The sequence below is a fragment of the Neopelma chrysocephalum genome, unplaced genomic scaffold (assembly GCF_003984885.1).
Source record: "Neopelma chrysocephalum unplaced genomic scaffold, ASM398488v2 Primary Assembly neopelma1_122, whole genome shotgun sequence".
Classification (NCBI taxonomy): domain Eukaryota; kingdom Metazoa; phylum Chordata; class Aves; order Passeriformes; family Pipridae; genus Neopelma; species Neopelma chrysocephalum.
In genome coordinates this window covers 1,133,057-1,158,197 of record NW_020897784.1, presented here as the reverse complement: position 1 = coordinate 1,158,197, position 25,141 = coordinate 1,133,057, and the positions used below count along the sequence as shown (strand labels likewise).

At 50.5% G+C, this 25,141-nt stretch overlaps 1 protein-coding gene across 9 annotated transcripts in view; it reads left to right on the top strand.

The window, feature by feature from the left end:
* Positions 1 to 23,852, top strand: part of PPP1R12B (protein phosphatase 1 regulatory subunit 12B) — a 129,954-nt gene extending 106,102 nt beyond the window's left edge. For 5 of the 9 annotated variants that reach the window (XM_027697751.1, XM_027697759.1, XM_027697758.1 and 2 more), the window contains 7 exons: positions 9,802 to 9,818; positions 10,319 to 10,466; positions 11,053 to 11,157; positions 11,438 to 11,491; positions 12,575 to 12,625; positions 18,248 to 18,428; positions 22,232 to 22,331. In XM_027697751.1, the coding sequence (XP_027553552.1) occupies positions 9,802 to 9,818; positions 10,319 to 10,466; positions 11,053 to 11,157; positions 11,438 to 11,491; positions 12,575 to 12,625; positions 18,248 to 18,382 (510 nt within the window). In that variant the 3' untranslated portion in view covers positions 18,383 to 18,428; positions 22,232 to 22,331. Of the gene's footprint in view, positions 1 to 9,801; positions 9,819 to 10,312; positions 10,467 to 11,052; positions 11,158 to 11,437; positions 11,492 to 12,574; positions 12,626 to 12,918; positions 12,987 to 18,247; positions 18,429 to 22,231 lie in introns of all 9 variants that reach the window. The other 4 variants (XM_027697753.1, XM_027697761.1, XM_027697752.1 and 1 more) reach the window with 3 other exon arrangements.
* The last annotated feature ends 1,289 nt before the right edge of the window (positions 23,853 to 25,141 follow it).

Below are 25,141 nucleotides of genomic sequence, written 5' to 3'. Positions count from 1 at the left end.
TCAAAAACAGGGCTAGAAGACACACAAGAGCCCAGTCCACTATTAACCCAGGATTGCTAAGTAGGGGTCGGGCTCTTCTCCCAGGTATGAAACAACAAGATGAGAAGAAACATCCTCAAGTTGCACCAGGGTGGGTTTAGGTTGGATATTAGGGAAAATTTCTTCATGGAAAGGGTGGTCAGGCAGAGGCTGCCCGGGGCAGTGGTAGAGTTGCCATCCCTGGAGAGAGTTAAAAGCCATGTGGATGTGGCACTTGGGGACATGGGTTAGTGGCAGCCTTGGCTGTGCTGGGGGAACAGTTGGACTTGGTGATCTTAGGGGGCTTTTCCAGCCTTAGCAGTTCAGTGATTCCATCATTCCAATCACTCTGCCTGTGCCCATAGTGCTGTTGTGGGATGTATGTGGCTGCTGGATCAGGAAGTGTTTGTGGGGTTTTGGAGTGGACAGCACACCAGAAAGTGGCCAAGTTGGCTGTCAGCAGCTTGAACCCTGGCTGGTGACAGGTATTTAAATCCCTGATGAAACACCTGAGAACATCCCACCAGAGTGTTTGCAGGGCAGGGAGGGGGTTCCTGCAGACATGTGGCATTCTCATCTGGAAGAAATTTAGGAGCAGAAATCTCCTCCTCTCGTGTCAGTTGGCCATTCAGTTTTTATTTCCTCATGTCTGGAGAGTTTTGTCTAAGATCACGTCGCTTTGCAAAATTAAATTTCTCACCAATAAAATTTGATCCCTTAGAAAAGAAGGAAAAAAAAATAAGAGCAACAAACCCTGGGTTTCAGTATTGTGGCCTTTCCTAAATTAAAATCCAATCCAGCCTGAAGTTTCATGTGGCAAGTTTCATCCCCAAGGGACAGTGGGAATAAACTGCAGCTGCTGGAAAGCCTGTGGGCCACAGGAGGGGTTTGGGGCACCAAGGCACAGGCTGACTGTGGCACAAATGGCACAGACCAGCATCCAACTCAGTGTGTTTGGGATGGCAGGAGATGTGGCCCTCAGTCCCTCAGAGCCCTGGATGTTTGTTTCTGAATAAATCAGTGCTATTTGTACTGAAAACGATGGGATCTGTGGCAGCAGCTGCCAGAACCACTGTTCCATCTTGGAGAAGCTTTTAATATTATGCTTCAGTAACAGCAGTTTTTCTTAAGCAAAGCTTATTGATTTATAGTTCAAGAAAACATATTTTGCATCAGGCTTTGGGGAGTTGGAGGTTACATGGAGGTGGTTTGGCTGGACTGGATTATTAATCGTATCTACAGGATTTTGGAATCCTTGCATTTGCACAATTGCAAGCTTGAGCTGGAAGCAGCACATTCATCATGCTGGTGGAGCTGAGGGGATGCTGCACAAACCACAGCTTTTAGGTCAGAGGAGCAGCTTTCTGAGGGAGGCAACAACCTCGAAATAGTTCTCAAAAGCAGAGTTCAGCCAGACCTTCAAATTATTCTGCACCCACTAGAAAACCAAACTTGACCCCAACCATCCCTGACTGTTATGACAAATGCGGCTGGAGGGGAACACCAGCCTGAGTTGTACCCACTGGGGATGGTCCAAGGGGTCCCAGACAACCTTTCTCCTGTCTTTTCCTCCTCCCAGCTTGGCTCTGGCTCTGCCAGCTCCATGAGGATTCCTGCCCTCAGCAGTGCTCTGCTCTGTGCTGGTACAGCCTCACCTTGAGTCCTGGGGGCAGTTTGGGGCACCTGAATGTAAGAAGGATCTGAAGCTATTGGAGAGTGTCCAAAGCAGGGACACAGGGATGGGGAAGGGCCTAGAGGGGCCATATGAGGAGGTCACTTGGTCTGTTCAGCCTGGAGGAGCCTGAGGTCAGACCTGCTCAGGATCTGCAGCTTCCTCAGGAGGGGCAGTGGAGGGACAGCTCCGATCTCTGCTCTGTGTGAGCAGTGTCAGGACCTGAGGGAATGGCTGGAGCTGTGTCAGGGGAGGGTTAGGCTGGATATCAGGAAAAGGTTCTTCCCTCAGAGGCTGGTTGGGCACTGAACAGGCTCCCCAGGGCAGTGGGCACAGCACCAAACCTGCCAAGGAGCTCGAGGGGTGTTTGGACAATGCTCTCAGGCACATGGTGGGATTTTTGGGGTGTCTGTGAAGGACCAGGAGTTGGACTTGATCCTTGTGGGTCCCTTCCAGCTCAGGAAGGTTGTCCTTTCAGGTTCACTGTGCATCAGCCAGGCCCAGCACTGGAGCCTGTGGAGGTGTAGGAGCTACGTAACTTTGCATATAGAGGGAAAGAACCTCAAACCAGCTGGCTTTATTTTACATCTAATTTCTAAAACAAACAGAACTCACCAGGAGGATATTTGCCAGCACAAGAATAAAATTTGAGGGGTTCCTAAAACTTCCCCTCATGCTTAAGTGAGGGCAGTGTTGGAGCTGTGCCCCAGGATATCATTACATGGTGGTTAATTAATCGTAGGCGTTGATCAGGGTCTCTGAGTCAAAACACACCAGAATTAATTCCTCAACAACTCCCTTAAAATAGTGCACACTGTCCTGAGGTCGGCCAGTTGGAGATAAAGAAGCCAAAAATGTTCCCAAAGCATCTAATTTTTTCTCATTTTTCTATATTTTCTTAAAAAATGTAAATAGTGGGTGTTTGTGCCTTCACTGGCTCCAATCTCAGACGTAGAGTGCAATTGGAAGCAATTAGGGCAGTTTCTGCATTGGCAGGAGCAGTGGCCAATCCCACTTTTGGCACTGCAGTTCAGGGCTGCATTTTATCGAAACCTTCCGTGAGGAATTTGGTTTTAATTATCCTTCACTGAGCTCCCAAACAGCTGCAAAAGTTTCTGAGTTTCTTAGGGAAGGCTCCACAATCCGAGCACGTTTTTAAAATCAGTCCCGGATGGCTTTTCTGGCACTGGGCAGCATCCTGGTGCTTCAGGCAAGTGGAGGCGTGGCCAGTGCCCAGCTGTGCCTTTTCCCTGGGACTGACCTATGTCAGCACCCTGAGAGTTCCTGGAAGTGTTCAAGGCCAGGTTGGATGGGGCTTGGAGCACCTGGAAGGTGTCCCTGCCCATGGCAGGGGGTGGAACAAGATGAGCTTTAAGGTCTCTTCCAACCCAAACCATCCTGTGATTCCATTATTCTGTGGTGCTCTTTGCCCTTTTTCTTGGGTCCCATCTCAGCCCCAGATGTTCTGCCAGCCCACCTGGGTTGGATCATTTGTGAGCTGGCTAAATGAGTGGCACCCCTTCGATGTTCCCCTCCACCCCAGCGCTACCTGGACCTGCTGCCCACCGTGAGGTGGATGGGAGGGAAGGTGGTGGAATCTCTCTCTAAGAGCCAAGGATTATCAGAAGCTTGTGAACCTGCCTGCAAGGGCTCTGTGCTTTTTAGTCTTCCTTTAAAAATCATCCCCTTGGGTGTCTCGGCAGGAGCTCTGGGGCTCAGCGCCGGCTGCCATGCTGGTTTCTGAATCAGGACATCCACCTCCAGCACTGTGTGTTCCCTGGGGTCCTCCCCCCCCACCCCAAACCCTGCAGCGCTCTGACCCTGTTTAGATTGTGGAAGGATAATTTCACAACCCGACGCTTCCCTGGCTCTTAATGTTTCTAGTCAAATTTTGATCCCAAGGGAAATGAAGGAGTCTGGGCAAAACTGACAGTGCTGCTCCAAATTTGCCAGGGGAAGAAAGAAAACCCAAGGTATTTGTTGATGATGACTGCAGTGGGTACAGCAGTTACTCAGCATCCCCTTTTTAACCTTGACAAGAAAAAATCACGAAGGAAGAGCCCTTTCTTCCACCAGCTTAGTCAAGTGCACATGTGGTGCCTCAGCTCTTCGTTCCCTCTGTTCAGCCCCAACTTCTCTTCCCAGCAATGAAGGAGGAGAGTTTTATCCTTCGCCTTCTCACTCTGATCTCAGAATTTCCAGCCCTGGGATAGCACGTCCAAGCAAACACAACCTCCTTTATCAATTCCACAGGGAGCCAGTGCTGCCAGAGTTTGAATGAATATTTCATGGATGGTTTAGGATGGGGCAGTGCAGGGGGGAGTGGTGGTGGCTGTGCTGATGGTGCAGGTGTGGTTGGAAGCACGTGGTGAGGGTTTCCAAGGGTTCTGTGGCCAAACACAGGGCAGAACTGAGCAGGAAAGAAGCTGTTTGGTGCTCAAAATATGTCTCCAGTGTGACATCCCTGTGGCCTCTGCAGATTTGTGTCTCTCTGAGCAAATGGCAGGGATGTCTCAGTTAAGCACCTCATCAGTGTTTCACAGAATCATGGAATCACAGAATCATTGAGGTTGGAAAAGCCCTCTAAGATCATTGAGTCCAACTGTTGTCTCAGCACCACTGTGTTCGCCACTAAACCATGTCCCCAAATGCCATGTCCACATTTTTTTTGAGCAATTCCAGGGATGGTGACTCCAGCACTGCCCTGGTGTAGGTGTAGGTCAGGCCTGTGCCTGAGCACCCTTTCAGAAAAGAAATTTTCCCTAATATCAACCTAAACCTCCCCTGGTGCAACTTGATGCCATTTCCTCTTGTCCTGTCCCTTGTTCCCTGGGAGCAGAACTTGACCCCCCCCGCTCCCCCCCCTCCTGTCAGGGAGTTGCAGAGCCAGAAGGTCCCCCCTGAGCCTCCTTTTCTCCAGGCTGAGCCCCCCCAGCTCCCTCAGCCACTCCTGCTGCTCCAGACCCTTCTCAGTCCCCTTCCCTTCTCTGGACACGCTCCAGCCCCTCAATGTCTTTCTTGTCATGAGGGGCCCAAATCTGACCCCAGGATTTGAGGTGGGTCCTCAGCAGTGCCCAGCATGGGGCATTGCCCTGGTTGTGCTGCCACACCAGTGCTGGTACAAGCCAGGTGTCACTGACCTTCTTGCCCACCTGGGCACATGCTGACTTGTAGTTTTTTGCACGTAGGGCTCACACTTTTCCTCTCAGACCCCTCCTGCCATCCCCAGGAGCAGGAGATTTTAGTTGTCATTTTGTTTAACTCATTTCCTCATGCTTCAAAGCCTCTCTTTGTGCTGAGAACTGCTGCTTTCCACATCACCTCTTTTAGCTGGGGCCTTTTTTAGAAGATGCAGAATGGAGCCTGTATTTTTCATTCAGCATTTTTTCTTCTCCTCCGTCATTATTTTAAAAAGCCCCCAAACCACCTGAGTAAGCTGCTCTTTGAAATACCAGCACAAACACTGACATTTTTACAAAACTCAGAAAGATCTTGATCCAGAAACCAATTTAAAACAAAATAAATAAATTGTACCTCCTTCCCTGAAGGCAGCAGCAAGTGGAAGAAGGATCTGCTGATGAAAACTCTTCTGCAGCTTCCATCATGGTAGGGGCACGCCAACAGCTGCTGTCACATCCCCTCAGGCTCTACCTTCCACACCTCAGTCTCTCAAACTTAATCATCTTTGTCTCAAAAATGCCACTTTTAACTGAAATAACATGGAGAGAGGCCCAAAAGCTGAAAGGTGAGCGATGAACACCAGCTTCCCCAACGGCTGCGATCACATCGATTCCCATGGTTCCTTGCTGTTTCTGGAAGACACTGGAGTCATTTGTTGGCAGAGATGAGCTTAAAAGGAGATAAAGTCACAGGGAGAGAAATCCCTGAGCACCAAGGAACACCCAGGTTTTGTTTGGAGCTGCCCCAGTGTGACTGTAGGTGCTGGAGCTTGTCCAGAGAAGGGAACAGAGCTGGGGAAGGGGCTGGAGCAGCTGAGGGAGCTGGGGGGGCTCAGCCTGAAGAAAAGGAGGCTCGGGGGGACCTTCTCACTCTCTGCAACTCCCTGACAGGAGGGGGGAGCCGGGTGGGGATGCTCTGCTCCCAGGGAACAAGGGACAGGACAAGAGGAAATGGCATCAAGTTGCACCAGGGGAGGTTTAGATTGGATATTTTGGAAAATTTCTTCCCTGAAAGGATGGTCAGGCCCTGGCACAGCTGCCCAGGGCAGTGCTGGAGTCCCCATCCCTGGATGTGTTCAGAAAGCAAGTGGATGTGACACCTGGGAACAGGGTTGGACTCAGTGATCCAAGAGGGCTTTTCCAACCTGAATGATGCTGTGATTCCATGTTTCCAGGTCACTGCAGGGTGGCTCTGCTCGATGCTGGGAGCAGCACAGGAATGATGCGGGTCCTCCCCTCTCATCTGGCACTTTGCTTCCCTTTAGACACGTAGAGACAGTCCCAGTCTGAACAAGTCCATCTCAGTAACCATCACAGGAAGGTTGTAAATAGAATAATCCTGGGTTTGTCCCCTTTTTGCTGTATATGTTTAAAGTGATTCCTTTCTTGATTCCTTTGCAGAATCCCGCCCCTGCTCTCCCCTGCCTATGGAAATTTTAGTTTCTTTGGAGGAAAAAAGGGAACAAAAGTGGTTTTTCCTTGTGCTGCAAGTGGCCAGACTGGTGAGGGGACCTGCCCGGTTCAGTGCCTGGTTTCCACGTGGCCTTGCCCAGCCACGTGGGGATTTCCAGCACAGCTCAAATCCATTGGCAGGTGTGTTTGTTGAAATAAATTCAGGCTTGCTAGGGAGTGGGTTACTTACCCAGCCATTTGTCATCCTAACAAAAGTCACCATTGAAGGGGATTAGCATAAAGTGCACAAATAACTTTCAACAAGAGGCTTGTTAATCACTGCCTAATTCCCTTCTCCCAGTCTTCAGGGAAGGTTGGGTCACTGGGCCAGAATTCAAAAGGAGCTGTCAGGCTGCTGAGGGGTTTAAGAAGCAAATGTTGAAAGCTCAGCTAATAAAGCACCATGGTAAGATCAGCGTGTGCATGGCTGAAAACAGGAAATCTTTCGTAGAACCCAAACTGGTTTGGGTTGGAAGGGACCTTAAAGTTCATCTCATTCTATTCCCTACCATGGAGTTCCACTAGCCCAGGTTGCTCCAAGCCCCATCCAACCTGGACTTGGATACTTCCAGGGATGGGACAGCCACAGCTTCTCTGGGCAACCTGTGCCAGGGCCTCCTCACCCTCCCAGGGAAGAATTTCTTCCCAGTATCCCATCTAACCCTGTCCTCTGGCAGTGGGAATCCATTCGCCCTTGTCCTGTCACTCCATCCCTTGTCCAAAGTCCTTCTCCAACTCTCCTAGAGTCCCTTTAGGCACTGAAAGGGGCTTTAAGGTCTCCCTGAAGCCTTCTCTTCCGTGGCCAGTACACCCTCAGCTCTCCCAGCCTGGCTCCAGAGCAGAGGGGCTTCCACTCTCGGAGTATCTCTGGACTTGCTCCAACAGCTCCACATCCTTCTTCTATTGGGATCCCAGAGCTGGAGGCAGCTCTGCAGGTGGGGTCTCACCTCAGCAGGGTAGAGGGGCAGAATCCCCCCCTCTCCTGCTGCCCACGCTATGGGATGAGCCCAGGATGTGGTTGGTTTATGGTCTGTCTTTGTAACGACAGCCCCATGCTGGAGACCAGCCGTACAGAAACCGTGTCCCAACTTGCTGCCTCTGAGCTTCATACAGAGCGTGGCCCAAGCCATGACTGCTGGGACAAGCACTCCAATGTCCCTGTCACGACATGAGGCAGCTGCCAGGTGTTGAGTCCCACGAGATGCTTCCCAGACAGAATCTGACGTGGCTTCTGGAGGTGCAGTGCAGCTTAGCCGTGGTGGAAGGTCATCTGCTGTCTTCCTTGGGAGGTTTTTCACCTGTAAGATGCAAAGAAGAGAGAGGGTCAGAGCAAAAAAAATAATCCTGGGCTGGGATGAACTCGGGGTTTTAGTGGCTGTGTCTACAGGGTGGGGCTGGCACTGTACCCACCCAAAAGCCTGGCTGAGGGTGGCCCTGCGGGCACAGCTCAAGGGAGAACATGCTGATTCATGGCAGGGCTTGCTTGTCCTTTTGAGCTTTGCACACAGCAGCTTTGCTGAGTGTGTTTCCATCCACAAGGTTTCACTCGTGCCAGGTCCCCTCAGTTAATTTCTTTGGTGCTGGGCAGCTCCTGTGTCGTGTGTCAGAGGCTGTGCTGCAGAGCCCAGGCATTGCAGGTTCCCTGGGGATGCTCCTGTCTTGAATCAGATGCAAGATGAGGGTTACATTTAGTATGGAAGGGATTGAAAACTTAGTAACCAGGTACAATAGGTAGCTGGTCCCACATCCTGACAGACAGTGACAGGGATTTGCCCCCACGCTCCTCTGGCTTTGAGTGGAGGTTTGACCGGGTCACTTGTCCCCCCTTCTCCTCCATGTAAGGGGGTGAGTTAATTCCTCTCTCCATGGCATGTGCTCCCAGATCCATGCCCAGGATCAGAGGCAGCGGTGCCAGGTGGGAGTGGGAGGTCTGAAGTGTTCAAGCCCTGAGGTGCCAGGCAGGCAGCAAACCTGCCTCCCAGCAAGGCATTAGCACAGGGTTTACTGGTGTAGCTGGGAGTGCAAGCTCCAGCACCAGCATGTCTGGGCACTAAAAGCCTGACCCCTCGTCTGCTCTGTGGTTCTTTTGTGTTGACTCTTTATTAAAAAGGATGCAGGGAAATGGCTGGAAGTGCCTGTGGGAGGTTTGTCAGAGCAATGATGCTGCTGATAAATCAGCAGAGGAATATTGGGCTCAATTTCTGGTCCAAGGGACCATAAAGAATTGGAATGCACCTGGAATTTGAGTAAATATCTGTCAGACAGAGAGAAACCTCATGGAGGAGGTGACTGTCCTGCAGGACAGCGATGCCATCACCACTGGATTTCTGCAATTGTGGGAAAGAACTGTCTGATCCAGAAAACTGTATTAAAACAGTGGTTTGCCACAACCAGCCGCTGTAGGATATTCATAGAATCATGGAATTATTAGGGTTGGAAAAGCCCTCTAAGATCATCAAGCCCAACCATTCCCCATGTTTGCCACTAACCCATGTCACAAGTGCCACATCACATCTTTTTTGAACAATTCCAGGGATGGGGCATCCATTGCTGTCCTGGACAGCCTGTGCCAGGGCCTGAGCACCCTCTTCATGAAGAAATTTTTCCCAGTATCCAATCTAAACCTCCCCTACCAAGGCCATTTCCTCTTGTCCTGTCCCTTGTTCCCTGGGAGCAGAGCCAGACCCCCCCCTGGCTCCACCATCCTGTCAAGGAGTTGCAGAGCCAGAAGGTCCCCCCCAAACCTCCTTTTCTCCAGGCTGAGCCTCCCCCAGCTCCCTCAGCTGCTCCTGGTGCTCCAGACCCTTCCCCAGCTCCATTCCCTTCTCTGGACACGCTCCAGCCCCTCAATGTCCAAAGGCAATGGAGAGGTTTGGATGTTGATAGAGAAAGAAGAACATCCCACAGGCTTCAACCAACATGTCCACCTGGTTTAAGAGTCTCCTTCCTCCCTCCTGCAGCTGCTGTTGTGTCTCTCCATGCCATGGTGAAGCTTTACTCCAAGGAGTACTTGCCCATGGAGAGAAAAACAGTGTTTGTGATTTCCTGAAGTTCAACACAAACATGCTGGGAGCTCCCTGTGTCTGTTAATCCCCCTCACGGGCATCATACACAGGACAGGGATGAAAGGCAGGAAGAATAACTTCACTGAAAAAGGGAAACAGTAGATAAGTTTGGGTTCAAAGGAAAGGATTTCAATTGTGGAAATGAGGAATTGAAGAGCAAGGTTCAGGATTTCTTAGGTGAGCAAAAGAAAGTAAACCTTGAAATGCTTCAGAGGAGCTGAGGCAGATGAAGATTCAGGCAGGGATTGGAGATTCTTAGTTTGTGCTGGGAAATCTCTGTGTAGCCTGGCGTGAGCTGGGTGCTGGTATCAGAGGTGGGAAATTGCTGCTGCCTTGCACCTCTGCAGTTGTTGAACTGAACCTTTAATTCTCCTCATTATTAATTCCCTTTTTCTTTCCTTTTTTTCCCCTTCAGCATGAAAGACTTTCCAGGTAAGAATTTTCTTTTTTTCTTTATTTTTTTTTCTATGTAATATTTATTGACAGCATGTTTTTGTATGGCTTTGAAGCCAAACCCTGTCCCCTGAAGCACAGGGGAGTGCACATCTGACCATTTGGGTTCTTTCCTGAGCTCAGCTGTGGGGCCAGTTTGCTTCTGTCCTCTGCTCCCTAAATTATTTAACTGCAGAGACAAAAAACCGTCAGCGGCCTGTTAGAAATGGAGCCTTTTCCCACCACGGAGATAAGAGGTCCATGGGAAATCACTGCCCATGGGGGCTGGGCTGGTGCCCGGGGGTGTTTTCCTGTTGTTATTGGATGATGACTGCGGGTTTTGGGCAGCGATGCCCAGCAGTGGATGGAGGTGCTCCCACCCATCCCAGAGCCCCGGCTCAGCCGGGACTGCCGCAGCCTCCAGTCCCAACCAGTTGGGTCCACGCTGGCTGTTCCAAGTTACAGCAGCTCCACGGTGCTGGATCTTCATCCTGTTCCAGGTTGGAAGCAGCTACGAACCCCAGCACCAGTGAGTCGTCCTACAGCGACCGTGCCTCCAGCCGCTCCAGTGCCTACAGCCGGAGGGAGAACCGGCTCGCTGCCCTCAGCAGCCGCGCAGAGGAGGAGAGTAACAGGGACTACAAAAAAGTAGGAGTTTTTAAATGTGTTACTGTCATCACACACACCCCAGAACCTGCCTGTTGCTGCAGAAACCTGCCCTGAGAGTCTGTGGGAAGACAGAGAGAAAGTTTATTTTCATTTTATCTGTTTGATGGAATCACAGAATGATTTGGGTTGGAAGAGACCTTAAAGCTCATCTCGTTCCACCCCCTGCCATGGGCAGGGACACTTTCCACTATCCCAGGTTTCTCCAAGCTCCGTCCAACCTGGCTTTGAACACTTCCAAGGATGGGGCAGCCACAGCTTCTTGGGGCAGCCTCACCACCTTCTGAGTAAAGAATTACCTAAACTAAAAACATCCCTTTTCTTTGCCTCTTGGCTGTGTATAAACTCCCTAAAAAATTCAACAGCTATTTCCTTATTTCTTGCAAAAACACAAGTAAAGCATCCAGGCTGGTTCTGTTTGCCCTTCTTCTCATCTCCTCATATGGGGGAGCAAATGCAACCCCACAGCTCAGTGCTGAGGGCACATATCTGCTCAGAGCAGCACAGCAGGACAGGGTTAATTCACAAGGAGCAACCTGGGTAATTGAGCTCTTGTTTTGTGTTTCAGTTGTACGAGAGCGCTCTGTCTGAAAATCAAAAGCTGAAGTCAAAGCTGCAAGAAGCCCAGCTTGAGCTGGCTGACATCAAAGCAAAGTTGGAAAAAGCAGCCCAGGTAAGGGAAAATCCAGGTCCTGACTGGAGGAACTGAATACTGCCCATGATGAACCAACACTTGTTCCAGGATGGGAGAAGGAGGGGGGAGCTCCTGGAAGGATGCTCTTGGGAGGGAAGGTGCTATAGAAGAGACTGTTGTTCTTCACAGAAATAAGTGAGTGATTCTCCAAAGACTTGCTGCCTCTCCGGGCAGGAGCATCTGTGGGCTGTCTCAGCCTTTGTGCCGCACCCTGTGAGTGCTCTCGGGTTTAATCACTTTCTATTTTTAATTTCCATAGCAGAAACAGGAGAAAACTTCTGACCGGTCCAGCATGCTGGAGATGGAGAAGAGGGTACGTGTCTCTGCTTTCTTCTGAGTCGCAGTCGTTGCCTCGTGTTGCTGTGCAGGGCAGAGTCATTTCTAGAAGGAAAGCGTTAATTAAAAGATAAGTTGTATTTTTGCCAGCTCACAGTGATAATTGTGTTCTGACCTTTTCAGGGCCTGAGACTCTGCTGCTCTTCTTTGCACATCAGCTTCATTCTGATTTCTCTCTTTCGTTATAGGAAACTGCAGACCAACGGATTGTATCACACTAAGAGACTGTTGGTCCATTATGCTTTAAAATATTCTTGATCCTTTATAAATAAAGACTGGTTTGGCTTGGTGGGGGAACAAAGCAAAAGCCTGAAGGGCTTCTCTCAATCTCTTCATCCCCCAGCCTGGATTGATACCAGGGGTTGCCAACCCAGGGGCAGGACCTTGCGCTTGGTCTTGTTGAAGTTATGGCAACATCCAGCTTGATTTTTGTTGAATTAGGGTCACAGCAGCCACAAATACAGCTTTCTGAGAGTTAGAGAGTAAAAAAGAGCCTGACTGTTCTCAGTGAAGATGGCATTAGCTGTTTCCAGGATGGCTCATGCATTTTGCACTGATGAATCCCTGGACAAAGTACACTGGGGACAAAAAGTGACCCAGAACTCATCATGCACAGCCACACCCAGCAGCTGCATTTTCCTCACTGTCCTAACCTCAAGTCTCTTTGCAGAGGGCAAAGGAGCAGGGCAGAGAGTGTAAATCCTGTTCCTGACCCACATTTCCTATTTCTCCCTTCTCAGGGCACGTCCCTGGGGTGTTGTGAGCCCACTCATTTTGGGAAAGTCATTGGAGGTGTCCAGATCTGCACTCTGGCACAGGCTCTAGCTGAGGGCACCACCAGCACTCACATGGCAGAGCCTACCTGTGTAATCCTCATTTTCCACAATGCACCAAAGGCAGTCAGCTTTACAGCTTTGCAGCCTCTGCCTTGCTTTGGGGTGCTCTTCAGTGAATGCTCCTACAGAAATACAAGACTCTTATTTTTCTTTAAAAGAAACTATACTGTAAATTTTTCTTCTCAAATCTTGTGACCCTCTTTGTTATGAATCCTTGTAAACAGGAGAAGCGAGCCCTGGAGCGGAAACTCTCTGAAATGGAGGAGGAGATGAAGGTAAGAAATAATCTTCACTGTGTCTATTCCATTTTGTATTCATGTCTTTTGGGATTGTCGCCCAGGAGGAGGATATTAAAGGTGTCCATGGGAAGGGACCCGCATTCCTTTCTGCAGTCAGGCTTTAATGGCCCTGTTCTTCAAACATGAAATGCTAATAAACTGTCCTGTTCTCATTCATCTGATTGCTCCTATGTTTGATTTGTTCTGCTGTTTGATCTGAGAATGGTGAAAGCTGTTCTCCTTAAATGCCCTCCCAAAAACTAACCTTTTGTGGCATCGCTGAGTTCCAGTGTGCTGACCCCCTGTGCTCTGACTAGTCTGCAGCCCAAGTTAAGCCGCTGAAGTTCTCTCCGGATGGGTAAGAAGACAAAGCTGGCTTTTGAGCTCACGCACACTGGCCAGGATAAAACACAGAGTGATTGTGTCCCCAAAGCATGTCACTGGGAGGCTGTGGAGGCCTGTGATAATTTCAGCAAAGATGAATTTGCTTCCTGGTGAGATGTGCAGCATGGCTTAGTGTCACAAGCCATCGCCACCATCGTGTTCTCTCTCTCGTGGTCCTGCTTCGAGGATGGTTCTCTCCTGCCCTGGGAGCAGGGGCTGAGCACTGCAGAGCAGGAGGCAGCGTCCTGCTGCCTTTGTGCACCTAAAATTTCACACTGGTTGTGCAGCATCGCGTCGTGTTGCGCTGTGTTTTAACGCTCATGTTCACAGAATGAATGTCCCCTTTGCTCTCTGCCCATGCTTTTGTTTCCTTTGAGCATGACCCAGGTGGGACCCAGCTGCTTTCAGAAGAACCCACCTGAGAGCTCTCCCGGTTCGCAAGTTCCTGCCGTTCTGGAGGAGGTTCCAACTTTGTGTTTCTATTTGAAGCTTTGAAAGGATCAGTGGCTTGTACTGCATCTTCTGCTGTGATTAGTAGCAGAATGATGTGGTGGAGTCTTCTGTAAAGGCTCTTGTTCCCTCACAGAGGAGAAAATAAGTGTGGATGTTCAAGCCAGGAGGGAGAGAAGGATTGGATATGCCTAAATTCCAACCTCTTTGTTCAGTGAGCAGGTAACAACCTTTATCTGCAGTGAGACCTTCCTGTAATTACAGAATTGTGGCCTTCAAGAGAAACACAGGCAGGAGCAGTTTGTGTTGGCTCTCCAGATCACTGCAAACCAGCTCAGCCCGTGGAGTAAGAAGACAAGGTGGTGTCCTCTAGTGGCTTCTCTGTTTGGGAACATTGATATTGGTTTGGAGAGCAATTCATGAAGGAAGGTGCCTGTAGGGACTGTTGGACACAGCCAGAGCACCTCTGGTTTGGATAATCCAGAGCTGCAGATTGATGGAAGCCAAGGTGGTGCAGAAGGAGAAGCACTCCCAGAGGTTGCACGTGTTCTCACACTGCCCCAAGAGGTGTGGGCTGAAGGAGTCTGTGGTCCAGCTGAAAATGAGCTTCAGGTCCTCAGAGTGGTGCTGACTCTGCTCTCTACACTGTTCTTGCTGCATCAAATAACCAAAGTGGCCTTTTCTTAGTAGAATAAATAGATAAGAAATTGTAACATCTCTCTTCTGAGGCACTATTGCATTTTCACTAGTGTTTGCAAAACCTTCAGCACGTGATGAGTAAGTACCTGAGGGCACTGTGACATGTCTTTTTTGACAGCCACTCAATAAAAAGGAGTATAACATTTCTGAAGAAAGAAGTATTGAATTGGACCTCTGCATATGAAAAGCACTTTTGTGTCCACTCTCATCGTGCCTTGAAGCAGGAGAGTCAGCCCTGCTGTGTTTGCCTGCAGTGAGATAACCTCCACAGAGCATCCCTGTTAGTCCCCAGTGTGGGAATTGAGCCAGGAAAAAGATCTGTTAATTCTGGTTGGACTTTCATACCTGCTCCATGCGCTGCCTGAGTAGCTGTCAAGCAGAGTCAGAAGGAATAAACAAGGAATTGGAAAGGAATAAGCAAATCCACCAGTTTCCTTGAACATGGAAGGTAATTCAGCAGTTGGAAACAACCAAACTTGCCAGGTGATAAGGTCTCAGGTTGGTTTGGGGGATTCTTTCCACTAGTCTTTGAATCGAACAGATCCAACAAGGCTCACATCCAGCTACTTGATCCCAGGTAGTGTATATCCAGTTCCACACATCAGATGTCCTGGCCAGGATTCTCCTCTCCTTGCGAGGAAGAGGAGGCACAAGTGACAGAAATGCTTTGTACTTCAGGCTGTGCTCGAGGCAATGAGCTTTGTTCCTGTCCTGAGTGTAACCCCTGCTAACAAAGCCATCGAGAAGTGCAGAGGATGGGACGGGCTCAGCAATCTCAAGAACTTTGGTGGCAGAGCTGCTCCTCAGACCTGCTCTTGCGAAGGTGACAGAGTGGTGCAGCATTTCCCTGAGCAACTGCAGAATTTGACTGGAGATCCAGAACCTTGGCTGAGACAGGAGAAAGAAAATTAACATTTGCACTGAGCTGAATTCAGGGCCAAGTGCCCAAGGTCCCAACTGAACAGAGCAATTTTTCTTGAAGGTCACAGAAGCTTCTTTATTCTGTAGCAGCTCCTGGCCTCGGCCATCCTGCATGCTCCGGGCGGTTTTGTTTCCCCCAGTGTTGCAGGCACAAAATCCTTTAACTGAAGGCGAGTACAGCTGAACTGAGAGACCTGCTTTGGCTAAGCCAAGTATCAAGCAGAGTGATAAGCAATCACAGCAGTATCATCCAGATCCTGGTCTTCACTCTTGGCTTCAGTCCCAGCTTCCCAGCCTTTGCTGAGTTTCTTGGATAAATAGGAGCCTGGCCTACCTGCAGCATATGTACATTTTTACATAAATGATCCTTCCTGTGGGCTGTGCAGCATGCTGAGGCTGAGCGGAGGCTGATGGGACCATGCTGAGGTTTCATGCTATGTTGGTGTGGAAAAACAAAGGTGGTCTCTGGAATGATCACAGTCCTTTCCACCTCACGTAGCACAACACCTCATTTTACATATGTTGGATGTTCTCTGCCAGCTGTGAGCCCTGTGGTAAAACAGAGGATGCTTATTGTCCATGGTATCGTAGAATCATGGAATCTCTTGAGCTGGAAGGGACCCACAGAGATCATCGAGTCCAACCCTTAGCCCTGCACAGGACCCCAAGAGTCACACCATGTACCTGAGAGCGTTGTCCAGACACTCCTTGAGCTCTGGCAGGTTTGAGGCCGTAACCACTGCCTGAGGGAACCTATTCCAGTGCCCAACCACCCTCTGGGGGAAGAACCTTTTCCTGATATCCAACCTAAACCTCTCCTGACAGCTCCAGCCGTTCCCTGGGGTCCTGTCACTGCTCACAGAGAGCAGAGATCGGAGCTGCCCCTCCACTGCCCCTCATGAGGAAGCTGCAAACCCCAATGAGGTCTAATTTCAGGCTTCTCTTCTCCAGTCTGAAGTGACCGCAGCTGCCTTTGGTACCACCAAAAGAAGTGACTCTTCCAGTACAACCATCCTCTGGCAGCTTCTGGTGCACAGGCAGCCAGCACAGCTCGGGCGGGTGAAGGGATGGATGGATGGATGGATGGATGGATGGATGGGGTGTGGTGAGTGCAGATGTCACTGCTGAAGCGTCCCTGCAGCTCTCCTGCAGTTTGTTGGCCGTAGCTCTGTCTCGGGACCTGTTGATTTATCCAGTGTCAGAATTGCATTGATGTGTCCAAGGAGCTGCTTTGTCAGTTTGATGATCTCAGGGGGCTCAAGCCCCATACTTTGCTGGCTCCCTGCACTCCCCACCTTACTTCTGTTGGTTTTGCAAAGCATTTCAACAGGGTGTCTTGATTCCTTCATGAGGAGCAGAGGTAGTGCTTTATGGCAGCTAAGAATGGAGCTGATGGATGGGGCATACACGAAGTACTTCTGTTTTGTACAGGAATGAGCCCTTGGACAAAATGTCCTGGGATGCAGCAGGTTCCTTGCCAGCTGCAGCCAGCTCTGGGTCATCATGGAATCCCAGTCTGGTTTGGGTTGGAAGGGATCTCAGAGCTAATCTTGTTGCACCCCCTGCCATGGACAGGGACACCTTCCACTAGCCCAGGTTGCTCCAAGCCCAGTCCAACCTGGCCTTAGACACTTCCAGGGATGGGGCAGCCACAGCTTCTCTGGGCAACCTAAGACGTGCAGGTTGGGTGGGTGGTCATTGCAGCTTCTTTATGATGCAGTAGATTTATTTGTGCAGCTCCTGGTTCAGGACAGACAGTGACCTCCCTTGGAGCGCTTTCTGCTAATGAAATGGTAAAAAGGAATCCCCTTCCCCATGGACCTTCCCTCCATTTCCTCCTGCTGCTGTGAGCTCACAGGTCAGAGAACATGGGGAGGAGCATGGTGCTTTATGGAGCTACTTTGGTTCAGGACTGGGATTTTGTCACTTGAACTTACAACTCTTCTTTTTGATATTTCCCTTCTTGCCTTCCCCTGTCCAGTGCTGGGGCTCCCCCCACCAGGCAGGAGGGGCTCTTGTTCAGCAGGGGTTCTTGTTCTCATGGCCCTTCTGCCTGATGAGTTCTGAGTAGGAAGGAGGGTCAGGCCATGGCTCAGGAAGCAGCTCCACAGCCCTGACATCTGCTGGCACCCACGTTGGTGTCAATGTCCAGCACATGGATTAGCTTTCTCATCACTGGCAACAGTGTCTCCGTGTGGCACTGGGATGTCTGCTTGGCTTGTACCATTTCCACATTCTGCTTTCCTCATGGCTTTTCTGTTCCCTACCTCCCATTGCCTCTGTACCTGTGCAAGCCCCAGTTTGTACCTGTGTCCAGTTTGTATCTGTGCCCAGTTTGTACCTCTGCAAGCCCCAGCGTGGGGCTCAATCTCTGCACTGTCCTGTGCTCACCATTGCCTTTGTCACCAGGAATGCCAGGCTGGTACCTCTCTCCTGTGGGAGATGCTCTCATTCTGACTCCTCCAGCTAAAATGAGAGACTTAAAGTTCAGACTTGCCACCTCTGGAGGTCAGAGATAAATTGAGCCCCAGAGAAGAGCTGAATTTGGGCAGGGGTGAAAAACCTCCCCAAACCTCAAACATTTTGGTGGGACTGAGCCTTGGCAGATCCAGGAGCATCACTCAGGAACAAGGGACACAAGCAGGCACAGTACCTGTCTCAGTGATCTGCTGTGGGACAGTGACACTTGCAGATGCTTCAAGTCTGTGCCTTTAGAGTCTCCCATGAAGCTCTGATCGCTCTTTGCTCTACACAGCTGCTTTAACTTTTAGAGAAACATGAAGAAAAGAAGTTTTAAAGAAATTCTCAGTTCCCAGCAGTGCTTTCAGAGCCTGTGTAGGTGGTAAGTCAATGGTGATAGGTCTCACAGCAGTTCCCAAGTCCCAGGGCTGTCTGGGTAAACTAGAATATAATCCTGCTTTTTGGTGGAAAATCACTTTATTTGACCTTTTTTAAGGCTTTGGGAGCCCCTGGAGAAAGGGAGGGTTATCAAAACATCCTCAGTGTGTTGACAGGCTTTCCCTATCCAGCACTCACTGCTACTAATTTTTCTTTTACTCTCTTTTTTCCTTTCACTCCCTGTGGACTAAATTCACATTTCTGTGCCAGTTTGTCTCCGTGATGTTCTCTCTGTATTTCTCTATCCACTCCTCTCACTCTCTGCAGAATCTCCACCAGCTCAAACAGATTCACACCCTGAGGCAGATGAATGAGCAACTGCTGGCTGAGAACAGGGCTCTGACCCGGGTTGTAGCCAGACTTTCTCTGCCCACCAAACCCTCAGAATCAGAGGAGCTGTAGCTGCTTTCCCTCCGGCTCATCTCGCCTCCCTGTTCCACTCTTCCAGGCAGGTCTCCGCTCCCTGGCCGGGCTGTTCCCTCGCCTCCCTGCTGTCCAGGGTGTCTGGTGAAGCTTGTGGCTCAAAAGCTTGTGGCAAAGAATCCTCAAAATTCCAAAAGCATGGTGCTGCTGCCATGGCAGAGCTTTGCTGGAGGCTCCGCTCATCCCGCTGGCTCTCGCTCTGCTTGGCAGTGCTGCCAACCTCGCCAGCTTAGCACTGGGAAATGGCTTTGGGGTGGCTTGGCAGTGCCAGCAGCCCTATGCCCAGTACCCTGCCTGGAGATAGACCCCCAGACTGGTTTGAATTGGAAGGGACCTTAAAACTCATCTCATTCCATCCCCGTGCCATGGGCAGGGAGACCTTCCACTAGACCAGATTGCTCCAAGCCCCGTCCAACCTGGACCCTGGACATCTGAAAATAGATGGTTTATGCTATATGTTGGCTCATAATAGAATTCTTTTTTAATTGGACTTAGTTCAGGGAGAAGCTGGCACTCAGGAAATCAGATAATCCAAAGTCAGGATGAACAGTGTCATAAATTGGTAGGGATGTTGTGAAAAGTGCACATTTTAGACAGAAAGGGGATTTTTAGAAAAACTACAAACTGAGGTGTCCTCAGCAGGTTTTCTTGGTCACTTGAGCAAAGAGGACAAGCTCCTTCCCTCCTTTTAAATGGAGATTTTTGAGTCTGAGCCCACAGGTTCAACATCCCCCCTGCCTCCTGTGGGCTGGGGCAGGATGGGGGACCTAGCAGGAGCTGGACCAGGAGTGCTTTGTGTTTCCATCTTCTGTTTTAAATCCAGTGCAGGGCAATTAGTGTTTGAAACCCAAAGATGACCCTTTCTTAAGCTTTCCCCTAGCACATCACACAGCTAAGTTACATCCCTTCCTGCTACTTCATTGGCTCTGTGCTAAAATAAAGCTGTATCTGCTCCTTTCTCGGGGCCCTGCCTGTCCTTTGCAGGTTAGTAGGGATATTCAGATCCCTTCAGACACAGAAGCACTGTGCTCTTGTGGGCTGGAAGTGGCACCGCGGTATAAAAAAATCTATTCTTAGCACACAAATTATATCAAGGCTGATTAGCCATAGAAACAAACTAACCAGGGGAATTGTGGCTTCCCCTTTCCAGGAGTCTCAGCTCAAGCCCACATGTGTGTCCCAGGGGCTGGGAGAGTCGAGTGTCGTGCTGTGTGCCCTGGATTGTGCAGATGGTCAGGTGCAATGATCTCACTGCCTTTCTGTTTTAAATCTGCAAAAGTATCCTCCAACCCATCCCTGTCTCATTCCTTCTCACAAGCCATGAGTCATTCTTCTTCCCCATGTGCTTTGAGATCTGAGAGGGAAAATTGGACAAAACCATTTCCAGACTCAGAGAACTGATGTTTCACCACCGGCAAGTCACCTCTCCTCTCCTCCCGGGAAGTGCCCGCGTTATCACTTCCCTTCCATCCCCCCCTGCTCAGGGGTGACCTGTCTGGCTGAGCTGTGACCGGGTTCATCCTTCCCTCCTCACTCAGGTTTGCTATTCCCTGCAGTGCTCGAGCTGGGGAAGAGCCACATGCTGCTCCACTGATTGATTTCAACTCTTTTAGTAGGTCTAACACAGGCTGTTGCTGGCACATGTAGACCCTGGCTCAGAGGTGTCTGTGGGCATCACAGCTGTACAATGATGCCACTGGTTTCACATTCACCATGCCCTGGCAGCAGCAGTGCTTTTCAAAGAATCCCATTTTCCCAAACCCACATAATTTCTGAGGAGCCACCTTCTCCAGTATCACAGGTAACACAGAGCCCTGCTGCTCAGACCAAAACTGACTTTACACCAACACTGCATCCCTGTCAGCCCTGCCATCCCCTGGGGCTAGGCCACATCCCCCCTCACCGCACCTGAGACACCTATAAAGCTGTAGTTTCCAGCCCCAGCCTGTTGACATGTTGTTTATTTTACCCAACTTGAGGCCACTCAGCTTCAAAGGGAGGAACACCCTTGGCTCAGGAAGGGTGAAATTGTGTAGGGTTGATGTGTCGCTTTCAGAAAGGCTCACTGGACACTGATGGGAGTAGGGATACAACCAGGAAACTTTTTCAGAGACACTTATTTTACATGCACTTATGCTTCTTCATTTTTAAATAAATCACTGAAGTTGCCTGGAGCCCATGCGTGAGGTACAGCTGCTGCCAGAGCTCCCAGTGAGCTGTGGGACCAGGGTGGGTCTCTCTGGAGTTGTTTCTGGCATCCTGTGACAGGACTTTGTACCCCCCTTATCACAGCGATGGGCACTGAGCCACTCCAGGCAGGGGAGGACGAGGACTGTCCATCCGCAGACTCCAGTGGGTGGTTGAGCTGTCGCAGGGCACTGGGAGGCACCGGGCTGAGCCCTGGGTAAAGCTCAGGAGGAAGCAGAAAGGTGCAGAGACAGCAAGGGCTCTGCCCTGTCTCTGAGCTCCTGAGCACGTGATGATGGCAATGCCTCTCCTTTGGCCATGAGAAATGTTGTAAGGAGCCATAAGTGCTGTTCTGGTGACAGCCCAGCCATGGTGATGCACGTCACACCCCCACTGGGTCCAGGGAGACACTTCCAGTGTCACTACCTGGAGCTCTGGCCAGCCCAGCACATCAGTTTACCCCCACTATCCCACCATGTGGTACCATTCCCCTCTTCCCTCTCTAGCAAAACCTCCTGCCTGGAGCATCCACCACCTGCACCCACAGGGGATGGGGTTGGGAGTATTGGGGCCACTGTGGCTTGGCCTGACTGTGAAAGGAGGGAATTGCTCCAGCACTGCCCCAGGAACTGCCTGCACTCTGTGCCAGTGGTTGTGGAGGGGCTGCAGGTGGAGGGGAGCAGGAGTTGTGGTCAGAGCTGAAACTCCAACTTAGGAGGAAAGAGAAGATTTAGTGCAGATTTTGGGTTTGGGGGAATTCCTCCAAGATTCACCTTGGCAGAGAGAAGTCATGGCTGAGCTTATACCGGTGCTGTTCATGCCTGTGTGTGACCCTGCTGTCCCCCAATGTGCTCCAGCAGGTCACCCTGTGGTCTGCTGGCACCTGTGGTGGGAGTGACCCCTTGTCTTTCACACCAGGACGGGGGTAGGGAGTCTCTTCCTGGTGCCCCGACAGCCAGGAACAGTCCACTAAGGGTCACCCGCCTGCAGCATGGGGAGCATGGGAAGTTGGGAGGGTTTATGCCAATTAGAAATGCTGGAAGGGTCTTGTTGGAGTTATGTCTTCTCTATTTCCAAAGTGCTCAGCCTTTTGTCTGTGTTGTAACCCTTGGTTGAGCACCCAGGAGGTACCTCCAGTGTCAGTGTGTTCTACCAGTCCTCTGTCCTCAGCACGTGTTACACATCTGCGGGGTCCCAAGGAGATTTGGGGGTATTCTAAAGAGATTTTGCAGGGTCCAGTCCTAAGTGAGAATTTCAGACCTTTGTTTTCCTCTCTAGTCCTGGCAAAATGGAAAAAACCAAAGCAGGAAAACCAGCTTTATAGTTTGTGCTGAGCTCTAATTAGCCTCTGGGCACAGGTTTGGGGTGAAACAACTCAGAAGTGGTTCCTGCCCTCCCAGCCTGGTGCTGACCTGCTGCTGGGGCCGTGGCATTGCTTTGCACCACGGGCTTCCAGGCTCGGGGCTCCCTGGCTCTGCTGTGCTCGAGTCCCCTCTCACCCCTCCACGCCTGGCAACCAGCTTGTAAAAGCTCTGGAGATGCTCCAGGGAAATGGAATTGTGCTGGGTGGAGGGGATGCAATGTCCCCTCTGGTCCGTCTGAGCTGAGCTCTGATCCCACCTTGTCTTTGTCTCTCTGCAGATTTTGACAGAGCTGAAGTCGGACAACCAAAGGCTGAAGGATGAGAATGGAGCCCTCATTCGTGTCATCAGCAAACTCTCCAAATAGGAATCCTGAGCAAAGGCAGGATGAGGAGGGGCCCTACACCAGCTGCCAACCCCACCACGAGCCCTCCCCCCCCTTTCCCATCTGTCACGTACAGCAAGTGTTTCAGCCATGGGATCAATGTCACACCTGCCTTGCCCTGCCCTTTGCTGTACATTCCCTTTCTGCCCCTATTTTCCTCCAACACACCCCCTGCCATTTTATTATTTTTAATTTAAGCATGTTGTGGTATCTCGGACATTTTAGTCAAGGGAGAAATGTGAGGACTGGGTTTGAGCTGCCAAAACTTCTTCCAGAAGCCCAGTGTTTGGTGTCGGACTCTGACCTGGAGTGGGAAGCTCCTACTGTAAAAAGTGACACCTCAAAAACTAATCCAGCACATCCAAGCCCTGTACGTGTGGGAAATGTGAACCCATGCTGGGACTCTGAGGATGCACATCAACCCACTGAAATGTGGGACTGGCTAAATGTGATGCTGTGAAAGCCACCTGGGCTCATGTCTGTCACAGGCTGCTTTGCACAGAGACTTTCTCCTCCTCTTGCCCCAGTAGACCCAGTCCTTTATTTAAGATTTTGAACCTGTTCGGTAACATCAGCACCGACACTTGGCATCAGACCCTTATCCCTCACCCTCCCTTTCACCCAGCCTGGGTGATTCCATGTCACGTTGTGTTCTTCCAGGGCTCCTGTCTGTAATTAGTAGCACCCATTTGCACCTTGACTCTTGCTCCTTGGGACAGGAGGTATCTTCTGAGCTTTCTGAAGGACAAGCTTGAACCCTTAGAGACCCTCTGCTGCTTTTACACACGTGTGAGCATGAATCACCTCGCAGGGAGCTGTGCCCACACCAGAAACCAACCTCCCTGTCCTAACAGCCATTGGGACGTTCTGCTGTCTCCATGAAGGCAGAGCCCCGTAGTGGAGTCTGGGCTGGTATTTTGGGTACCTCACTTGGATTTGTAGCAGAATTTGTAGAGAGGGGAAATGCCAGAGTCCTGTTCCCACCCACCCTTCTGTTGGTGAAGCAGCTTGGCACAGCTGGATTCCGAGGCAGAGGACCATGGAGCAGTGATCACTTGTCCTCCCACACACCTTGGAAAGGTGAGGGTGCGTCGGTGTCAGACAGACAAGGAGCTGCTGGTAACTGAATCACTGTGATGAAAGTCTCCTGACCTGTCAAAAGCTTGTGATAAGCCTTGACCTTGAAGGAAACCTCTAAAAATACCCCTCTTTAATCTTATATGCACTCAGAACAACTTGGAATTGTTCTCCCCATGGGCATTGGCTCCTCTCTCCATGCTGTGGGACCTGTCATCAGGTCTGTTCAGCTTCCCCTTAACTGACTCCTCTCAAACAATACCTTCCCTCTCAGAGACATCTTGCTGTATCCAAACCACTGTCCCATCTACATCCTTCCCTCTTTGTCCTTTTATTCCCTTTGTCCTTGGACTCCCAGCTCCATCTGGCCAAGGGCTGCAGTCTCAGTCACTGAACCTGGAGGTGGCCATGAAGCAGCTCTGCCCACCTTCCCTGGCAGCTCTGCTGACTGTGGGCTGGGGGGACTCTCTGCTATGGGAGAGAGAGATGAGATACTTGAGCAGAATACTTGAGCTTGCTCAACAGGGTAAAATTTATCAGGCAATCCTGGGCTTTTTGGAACCTTTTGCTGGTTATTGCCTCAGAAAGCATCTTTATTTTTCTCTCCCTTGGGTTTTTTTCTCTTTGGGTTCCCCCCCCCTCCCCAATTCTCCATCTTTCCCCCTTCCCCTCGCTGTCCTGCCTGTTTCCACCTCTCTTGCTCTTCCTAGAGCTGCCATCTTTCCCCAGGCAGCTCTGGCCAGAGGTTCCTCTTCAGCCGGTGGAGCCGTTTGCGTGGCGTTAGGTGCCGTTTCTCCTGGTACACTGAGGCCCTTCCTCTGCTGCTGAGCTTTGGGAGGAAGAGACCAAAGCTGGTAAAGGCATCAGGGTTTCTGCAGAGCACTGCCTAAGCCAGGCATCCTTTTTATATTCCTTGATTTTAACCCTGCTCTATTTAACAGCTTTAAGTCTTGAGATCCAGTCAATGCTTCCCCTGCACGCCGTTCCCTCTTGGTGCACTCTTTATGTGAGTACTTCTGCCGTTCTTGATGTTTTCTCTCTTGGTGACCTGCTCCTCACTCCAGCCTCGGGCTCTTGGCTCTGATCAGGAGATCAGGAGCCCAGTCCCTTCTGTGCCGTGCAGAGGAGATGCTCACCAGCTGATGGTGAGGATGAGAGTTGGCACTAAAGATCCTGTTCTTCTCACGAGGCGGGTTCCTGGCAGCAGGAAGAAGCCTGGTGTCTGTTTTAGGGAGAGGGTTCAACCCAATCTGACAAACCCATCCCGCACTGATGTTTTGCCCCTTCCTAGCAGGGCACTCACTGTGTTTTTTTCCTAAGGAACAGTATGGGAAGGCTGTGGGAGGCTCGTTCCTCTGACTGGCACCTTGCAAAGCCAAACCACTTTAGCTGAAGTGTCTGCTTAGCACTGGATTCCCCCCTGAGCCCCAGCCAGGGGGGAGGGCCCCCACAGCTCAGTGTCCCTGATCAGCCAAAGCTGTGAGCGTTTCGCAATGACGGTGCAATTGCAAACCAAATTCTTGAGAATTCATTTTTTTTGTTCTCACTTCATGCCTGACATAACCAGTGCACTGAGGAGGTGACAAACAGGACACCTTGAACCCTGCGCGTGGGACAGGGTGCAGAGCGAGCAGGTTTTAAAACTGATCCCTCTTGGAACCAGAGCATTTGCCAGAAGTGGTTTCCCTTAGGGAACACGAGTTTGTTTGTTTTTTTTCTAAGCAATTG